At 40.8% G+C, this 9,725-nt stretch overlaps 1 protein-coding gene across 1 annotated transcript; it reads right to left on the bottom strand.

Moving 5' to 3' along the window:
- Nucleotides 1–8,199: 8,199 nt before the first annotated feature.
- Nucleotides 8,200–9,515, bottom strand: LOC104431840 (acetyl-CoA-benzylalcohol acetyltransferase-like). The gene is made up of 2 exons (XM_039317689.1): nt 8,763–9,515; nt 8,200–8,613 (listed from the first exon to the last, which is right to left on the bottom strand). The coding sequence occupies exons 1-2, from the start codon at nt 9,513–9,515 to the stop codon at nt 8,200–8,202; spliced, it is 1,167 nt and encodes a 388-aa protein (XP_039173623.1).
- Between the last annotated feature and the right edge of the window lie 210 nt (nt 9,516–9,725).

The following is a 9,725-nucleotide window of genomic DNA, read 5'->3' as shown; positions in this document are numbered from 1 at the left end:
GTTTTTGCCATAGGCAAGGGCAAAACGTCGTAAAATACTATCTTTTATAATTTATGATATCATGAGACTTTTTTTTTTTTTTTGTGGTCATTAAAACGGAAATGATATTACTAGCGTAAAGAGTAGCAACTGTTCGACATAATGTCCGAGCAAAGTAAGGGTGCGTTTGGATGGGCATTTAGAAAGCCCATTCAGCCCCCAAAGCTCGTTCAGCTAATTTTTGGGTGTTTGGCAACCAATCTCAAGGAGCTTTCAAATGAAAGCAAGCCCTTGGGAATGCTGAAAGCTCAAGGCTGGTGTAGACCAGCCTTGAGCTTTCAGCATTTTCGGAATGCCGAGGCTTCATTTAATGAAAATATTACGTTGCCTATTTTACCCTCAAAATTTTCTTGAAAACCCAACGTTGCCCATTTTGAAAACAAGAAAACCCTAGATCTCATTCGCACTCCTCCCTTCCATCACTTTCCATCGCTCTCTCCCTCGCAACAAAACCTCTTCTTGCTCGATCGGTCTGACCCTTCCGACGCTCTCTCCCTCGCGACAACCTCTTCTTGCTCGACTGCGCTTTTCTTTTGCTCATCCTTTAGTTCGTCTCTCCTCTCTCCCCTCGCTCCCGAAGCCCGGTGTTCCCGGTGAGGAAGGAGGGAGGTCTTGGGCTGCGGCCGGTGGAGGAGCTCTGCGGTACCGCAAATCGCCGAGTGGGTCCAGCGTTTCTCACGGTTCGTAGGGTTTCTCCTTCATTTCTCGTGGTTTTTCTCCCCTCCCTTGTCATTGAGTGCATTTTTTTGCCTGGCTCCGGTGGCTGGGGACTAGAGATGCCGTGCTTCAGGTTTGCCTTTTTCTGTCTTTTGCCGTCTGTCGTGACATTCACGGTCGCTGGAATTGCTGATTTGTGCTTAGTCGTTAGTTCCAATCTGATGCTTTGTTGCGTGCGTCGGCTTGCGCTGATGATTTTTTTCCCATTTTCAGTTGTTTGTTTTTTTACGTCTTTTCGACTTGGATCGCATGCTTGAGCACAGAGCCTAACCGTGGATGACGGTGTGCAATTTCCTATTTTGAGAGTTTGGGCACCTCTGGACTTTGATGCGCTGTTACTAATCCCAACTTGCTGCTTATCATGTGTTCGTTGAAATGACCAAACCAAGTTAGCATATATGGATGGCAAGGATGAGAGGGATGCTGTGGGGGGAAGGATTTAAGGAAAAGGTTGTTAACCGTCGAGGGAAAGGAGGGGTTGTTGGGGGCAAGGAACCGTGAAACCGCCAAACCTTTGACATAACAACTTCATGAGTCGCAACAAGAAAAAGCGTTTGTTTCAGTTTCTGTTCTTATTGCCCCTACCCCAATTGATTGCATCATCGTCATCATCTTCTTCTCCTTTGCCGAGAGAGAGATGGGAGTTGGGATCTAGGCCCACTTAAGTAACGGCTAATGTAGGCAAATTACACATCACATGTTCCATGTCTCTTCAGTTGGGTTTTTATGAACTTGAGGAAAATATCAACCATAATTACGTGATTCCTAATGCTGAAGATTGAACATCCTAACATTAGAAACAGAGGACACATATGTGAGTCTCAACCATAATTCTTTTAATAGCTACTACAGATGCTCACTAAAGGTCACAGTTGTTTGTCAACGATTTAAATGTCTTTCTTGGTCGCCCTTATGGTAAAATCAAGTCCGTTCCCCCTCATCATGATAATGTTAACAATAATTAATTTAAGTATGGAAGTATAGGGTAATATGTTCAATTCACAATATTTGGCGTTCTATATTTGTACGTGGATCTTGTGTTTTGAACTCTCTGGCCACTTCATGTTCTTGTTTCTGCAGTTATAATTGAAGTCCCTTGTCGGTTTCCATTAATCTTCCAATTCTACAGCAAAGGAAAACAAAGGCACCTTCAATACTCTCTACTCTTTTTCCCATTTGTTGCAACAGAACGAGAACAGACAAAGATAGAGCACAAAAGTTGAAGAGAGGGGTGATCGCGAAGTGAGGTGGAGGATCGAGTTGATATGTCCATTGAACAAGGAAAGAGATTCAGGGCTTGTGGAGGTATATTCCGGCAAGCAAAGCAGCTTCCGTGACAAGAGAGAGGATGTCGATGACATCCTCAACTTAGCTCTTACTTCCTTCAAACATTCGCCCTCCGGAGTTCTTGAAGTTGGCCATGCAGCTCAGTAAGTTTTGGCTGCACTCTGACTAAAGAGAGTTGTCTGCACGAACCCCTCGGGACTCAATGTTACAACTCCCATATGTTTATGTGGGCGATATGACCTTTTCTATAAATGAAAGTTCAAATTAAACCATCCAACAATATGATTTCTTCATCATTGATGTCGATTGTTACATTTGACAAGCCAAAATATTTGTGATGTTATTGTCCTAGAACGGTCAATGAGAGAGATAATCTAGATATGCACTTTCTGTTATAAAAGCAAATGTTGATATTATAGCTAACATGAGTCATTTGATCCCGCACAATCTCCTCCCCCGAAACCTCGAGCATAAATTACAGTTGGCTTGTGAATGAAGAGATGGTGTAGTGAAATTGAGAAACACTATAGCCTTTGTAGGCACAATAATTTTACTCAGATGTTTTCACCACATTTGGTGTCTATTCTTTCTTTTGACCTGTTGGTCCCTTAACGCCATTTTTACTTCATCTATAGACGTGTAAAGCTACCGTTCACCGGTGAAAAGCTATCCCGCATTCATCCTCATAAAATGTCCATGCGGATGTGGGGGGCCAACGACTAGTCATCAAGTGATTTGATGAAGAACAAGCTGGATATATTGATGTCGAAACTCGTTGCTTTGGCTTGAACCCAAGCGTCATGCTTCGTGCAGCAAGCATCGAGGCCGTTGTCAGGTCTTTCTCCCGAAAAGAAAAATTATCCAATCAATCAATCTTAAAGATTCCAATTTAGTTTTAAGCTTTTCATTTTTGTCAATTTAGTCTTGAACTTTTGTGCGAAATTGGAATGTAGTTTTTTTTATCAATTTTCACTTGAAATTACTAATGTGGTAATATCATGCTGTATAGCAAGGCTGATGATGACTAGACTATCTCATCATCAATTTCCATGAAAATTTGTTGGATGAACTATACTAGAATGTTACGCAAATGTTTAAGACTAAAATAGTAAAATTGAAAAGTTTAAAATTGATTAAGTAATTTTTCCCACTTGCACATTCACCGTAGAGGAGACTACGATATTTTTCGTACCTCAAAAATAGAGCACTTTGTATAATTTTCAATAATGATATTTTTTATGTTCAATAGTAATTAATCAACCATAAAAAAAAAAAAAAAAAAAGGAAATGCAAATGAATCGAGAATCCTTCATCACATTATGTATTAAAAAAAAGTGAAATTTTTCTAGAGAAGATAAAGCATTACTAGATACCTCAACCGAACTTGGATTCGCATTTTCCACTGCATTCTTTGCTCTGCGAGATTATTCATTCTTGCAAGTAACAAATGTTGCTTCTTGGCAATTATATACGAAGAAATGCCATGAATGATACACATTTTACTATAGTAGATTTGGATCCCAATTTATATACAACGGATCCTAATGATGTAAATGGGGAGGGTAATACTGCAAATGATGATGTAGCATCGATATGGCACGTTTACGTGATCAAATAACTATGAATTTATAAAGTAATTAAGGATATTTGTAATTTTTAAGGATAATGAGCTTCTTTCCTCAAAGCATATGTTATCATGGTTTTATTGTAATGAAAGTATTCTTATTGTAATTGAGAAAGAGAGCACGTAAATTTTTTCCATTTGATATTATTTAGCAAAAAAAAAAAAAAAAGAATTTTAATTTTAATAAAATTGTTTACACATCTTTAACATTATTGTCAAATATAAATTAAAAAAAGTCGTAAACATTCTTTTTTTTTTTTTTTAAATTTTAAACAAATAAAAATTAAAATATTTAGATTATTCACCAAATGGGCTTTTCAAATGTATTTTCTACCAAACAAGACATTTCTCTCAAAGTTGCTTTTCAAAGCAGAATTTACAAGCAGATCTTTACATTTCATTCAAAGCCCTTTAGGCCAACTCGCTTTGCATTTATTAGCCTTTAAGTGGCCGCTTTGCATTTTCCCAATGAGAACTTCCAAATCGAACCAAACGCACCCTAAATCGAAGCTGAAGAGGAGGAGATACATGCCAATTTGGTGGTAGTAAAGAGGCCCCATGGGCTTTGCGGCCCAGTCAGCCACAGAGTTGGCTCGTCGTCTGCAGTATCGAACCTGCAGATTAGGGAAAAGCTGAAGCAGCGCCGTGCATTCCATGAACAAGGCTCTGTGCTCCCATGGTACCAAGGTAGGGTTGAGAAGGGCGTCCACCAGAATCAAGCAGTCAGATTCTAGCACCATATTATCCGTGGAATTCCTCGTTTGTTGCAGAAATTTAAGAGTGAGATTGAGTGCGAGCGCCTCAGTTTGCAGAGCTGAGGAGGCCGTAACAGATTTGGAGAAGCCGTCGATAAGGAGGCCGGAGGAATTCCTGCACACGCACGCGACCGATCCTGCATTTAAGCCTGATGGGTAAGCACCATCAATGTTGATCTTTATCACTCCCTGATCCGGTGGGTTCCATTGCTGATCCGAGTCTGTTTGTGGGTTGCCCTGTTTCGGCTTCGTCTCATATCTTTTTCAAATGTGTGAGATCGAGTTAGTTTGCTATAATCATATTTAAAATGTCATATAACAAAAAAAAAAAAAAAACTAAAAAGAAGGAAAAAGAAGGAGAGTCCGTAGTCCATTAAAAATTCATTCCATAATTTCCAAAACTCCTTCGGTTGACTATTCTTTGACATAGCCCTGTGATTTTAACAGCGCCATCGTCTTAGTAAGCTTCTGAATTTTATAACCATGCGGGCAACGATATTATGTCAATTGTGACATGCAATAAAAATGGGCCAGCATATGCTCTAAATATGAGGAGGAATACATGTTAAATCCATCTTCTCTAATCAGTTGACTGGTTTGCGTCCCCAGCAAACCAGCCGTGACCCTTGGCGATGCTGGGCTGATGCCGTTCCTAGACGTCCTACCGCAAACCCCCAACGCCGTCCCCGACGATTCGCCGAGACCCCAGTGGTGTTGGGCCGCTGTCGCACCTCACGCCGTCACCGTGTCGTCGCTTGCCGCGTCACCACCGTCGCTGTGTCACCGCCTTGTGACGTCCCGGTCATCCTCCATCGGCGCCGCGAAGACAAGAAAAGGGAGAGAGGTGCCTGCCGGGTCATAACCGGGTCTGACGAAACCCCCCATCCGAGTAGGGTTTTTCCCCATTCAGGTCTTCTAGGCCCGGTTTTGTGGGCTTTTTTTGTGCATAGATGAGCTTGGGTTACTTCATGGGCTTGGACGAATAAAAGAAAAAGAGGAAAAGGAATCCGGGCCGGGTCCGCGTTTCGGGCCCGCCCGGACCAGCCGCTACCGAGCCGGGTCGGACCCAACCCTGGGATCCGACCCGATTCGCCCTTTTTATATTATAATAATATAAAATAATATTTAAAAAATAAAAAAAAAAATAAAAAAGGGCAAAAAAATCCGAGTCAAGCCCGCAACGCGCCCGTCCCGTCGTGCGGGTCGCCGGCCCGGTCGGACCCAACCCGCGGATCCAACTCGGGTCAGTTTTTATAATATTTTAAATAAATAATAAATAATAAATAATTTATTTCAAAAAAATAATAATTTATTTTCGAAAAATATTTAGAAAATATTAAAAAATATTTTATTTTCCAAAAAATCAAAAATATAAAAAAGATTCCATATTTTCCAAAAAATGCCAAAAATCCAAAAAAGCCAAAAATTCATGAAAAAGCCAAAAAAATTCAGAAAAAAGCCCAAAGACTTTTATTTTTCCAAAAAAAAATCCAAAAAATCCCTTTTATGTCCAAAAAATTAGAAAAAAACTCAAAAAAATGTTTTTCCTCCCAAAAATACATGGAAAATCCGTCGAACATCCAAAAAGCCTTAGGATTTAAACAATATTAGGTACCGAAAGGGCATTAGTGATTAACTAGTGTAATCAAGTCCCCGATCCTAATTTCTCTGGTTGCGCAGGAGTGAGTATTTCTCCAAATACTTCGCTTGGGTTTCTAATCAACCCACCCCAAATCGATTAGTGGTGACTCCATTTTAAAAATTGATTTATAGGTTAAAAACTTGAATCATTAAGTCGTGAATTGGTGGACTTGGGAAAGTCCGGGCTTAATAAATTCAGCCGATCCATTAGCCTCCTTAGGCGGCCGTACCCGATTGCGGGCACCGAGAAAAAAGAGGTCGCGACATCCGCTTGTTTGTGTGGCTTGATTACTTTACTTCAAGGCTGTTGTCTTTCTTCCCATGCCACCAGTTCATAGACTCACCTGGGAACCGAATCGGTTGGTCGATCCGATTCAATCTAGTTCCAAAATTAGGTGGGGCTGATTCCTGATTTCATAAACTAGGAACCGGTCCACCTTGGAACCGATTATCCCTAGTATTCATGGTTGAAATTTCTTCAAGTCTTTTTATTTGCGTTGTTCACCTTTTCTTCCTATTTCTCTTCCCTCTCCCTTCTTATTCTGGCAACCTCGAATAATGCTTACCTGATGATAGCAGACCCTATTGTGCCATCGACAGCCCGCCACAACCATTGCTAGTCCTCGTCCACACTCATCTAGTTGTTGGAGCTATCATCTTTGGTTGACCTTGGCTGTGACCGCTGTATGTGTCTATGTCTATGTGTATGGAGCTGGGTACCTCTAATACGGAGGTCACAAACCGCGAGCTCGGACTTGCGATTTCCCACCTCGTTTGTCCACAAATTTATGACCTCCAAGGCAGGCAACATCCAAGTAAGTGGCCCGCAGATAGCGAAGTAGCCGATAAGTGACGCAAAGGACAAGGATTGGAAAGGAGGGCAATGCACAAAAAGCCATTTCGGATAGGGAGATGAAAAGTCTTCTGTTCTCCCCCTCTCCCTTTCCTTTCCTCTTTGGCTCATCTTCTTCAACCTTTAGCCATAGGAAATGATTTGAGCTAGTCTCACCCTCCCTTAACTCTCTTGTTGATTCTGTTCTAGATCGAAGTTTGAGCTCTACCAATCTAATTTTACATTTAAAAGCTATCTTCAAATTATTATTATTATTATTATTATTATTATTATTATTATTATTATTATTATTATTATTATTATTATTATTATTATTATTATTATTATTATTATTATTATTATTATTATTATTATTATTATTATTATTATTATTATTATTATTATTATTATTATTATTATTCATTTTTTGGAACTCGATATCCATGTGCTCTATTCAAGTATAGATCCTCTAGCTTCAATGGTCATCTCGCCAAACTAGATGGTTTACTCTCCTTCAATTTCTTTGTCATAAATGTTAATTATTCTCATGTGTCCTTTTGAGAGATGAACACAATTTTCTTTAGATCTCCAAAAAAAAAAAAAAAAAAAGAGAAGGAAGCTGACTTTTTGTAGGTATGTGATTTTCCACCAAAGGCAAGGGCAGTTTGATAAATTGATTATTCCGGGTTAATCTGAATCATGAATTGATGTTTTGATACACCATTCATTTTAAGAAAGTAAATTTAAAGTGTCAATTCATTCACAAAATTTTAGAGGATCTCACTCCTTTATTTATTATATATACCCACTCAAAACATCAAATGAATGAACTTCCACCCACTATCATACCATCGTGTGCCATTACATCAACCCTTAAACAATCGAAAGAGATAAGGCTCGACTAGTGACATGAGAGTTCTCACAGTAGTACAGTTTGGACTATGATGAAACTTTCAATCCAGTGATAAAGATTACAACCGTACGTGTCCTGCTAGTGCTTACAACAAGCATATCCTATGGACATCATAGAAATGATAGAATATGACCCTAATCATTCTTCTCGGATCGCTCTAGTACAATGGATTGAGGGGGTCAGCCTCAGGTAATTGAACACGATAGAGGAGTTCACTCTAAGGTATTTAATAAGTTGATTAACATTGTCCACAAGAACCATCCTTCTTAAAGAAAAGAAACAGATGTAACAAATACTATAGACCAAGTCCATTTTCATTTTCCTGGTATACATTATAGTAAGATACGATGACTTCGCAGATCACATATTCGTGCAACCTCTCCACCTCCAACTAGGAAGTGAATGCCAGAATATCCGGATCTTGTTTAAGAAGAATCATCTCATCTCCAGTTGTGGTTGTCCATGCATCAATTCCTTTGCCCTCTTCATCGTCGATAAGAAAGACCGATCTGAGATTCAATGATATGTTGCTGACTAGAACCGGCCTTCCCCACCCGAAGTCGATCTCATATAGCCCGAAACGGCACCAGCTACTAAAAGGAATCGTAAAGACTTCGCTTGAGGACGCGACTTTGACAAATTCGGCTATAGAATTCCCCACCGTCGAGCAGAACTCCTGCTTGTTTACTATTGTTGCATATTTCGTTTTAGCGTCCGATATCATATTGTGGATTATATTCACCATCTCATTGAACTCGGATTCCTTTTGCTGGCCGCGGGTTGATCGGAGCGCCCAGAAATCATGCTGAAGAAATTGCCACAAGAATTTGCGGGTATCTTTAGTTTGACTTTATCGCGCAAGTTAAACGTCATATAAACTGCGATAGGCCTTTCTTCGCCCTGTCCACATCGATCAATCTTGACGAGAGCCTTACTTATTAGTGCCGAAACAACCTCCACCCTCGAAGGCTGGAAGTTGTTGCCCATTGAATCCTTTGCATCATCCCTTGCTAGGGCTCTCAGCTTCGATACAGCATCACCGCTGAACCTGAACCTAGACACCGTGAATTCCTTGCTGCCAATAATCCGTGGCGGAGGCCAATTCGCAACGGCCGACACTTTCATTGGGAATAGAGACGACAACTCGAAATTTGGACAGACTGTAACATCGACGTTACCTCGGCAAGCGGTGGCCCACGAATTAACGAATATGGCCATGGTGTGCACGTCGCTGATCCTGTGTGTAGAGCGCAAGCCAATTGCTATTCCGCCGCACTCGAACGTATTCACTTGAATCACCACTAGTGGATTGCCTACTAGGTTGTTCGGGAATTGCGACAAATATTCGAGCAAATCCATGTCGGGGTCTCTATGGAGAAGCTGATCAATCTGGCCATCCACTTTGGCATGGACGAAGTCCACTCCAAGGTCGTTACAGTCGATAAAACAACCGTCGTCATCCTCGATATATCTCCCTGCCATAGGATAAAAGAGGGTTAGAGTTTTGGAAAGTGACTCCTCCATCTGGTGAAGCCTTTGAGAGATATCGACTCCGGGGTTCCCAGCATTATCTCTATAGTAGAAGATAACGCCCACATAATTTGGCATCTGAAGCTCATCTATTGATGTTAGCTTCCATTTTCGCTGGTCGCTTGGTGTCGGCACTGACGGCTTGACCAGCTTCTTCCACTGTATTTCCACCTTCATGCTTGGATTGCCTCTCAAGATATGTGTAGAAACGAGGATGGTGAATATGGTATTGCACAGGTTCTCCAGTGGAATGGTGGTTTTATAGAGCGCTCCAACCCTAGCCTCTCTTTACCCGGGTAATAAAACCGCGGAAAAATATCTCGGAAACGAGAGTCACGCTTCCCCGTTTTTTGGAAATTTCACGATGTCGCAGAGTCAATACGAGAA

Source organism: Eucalyptus grandis, chromosome 7 (genome assembly GCF_016545825.1).
Source record: "Eucalyptus grandis isolate ANBG69807.140 chromosome 7, ASM1654582v1, whole genome shotgun sequence".
NCBI lineage: Eukaryota > Viridiplantae > Streptophyta > Magnoliopsida > Myrtales > Myrtaceae > Eucalyptus > Eucalyptus grandis.
The sequence above is the reverse complement of the archived record's forward strand: the minus strand, read 5'-3'. Positions and strand labels throughout refer to the sequence as shown.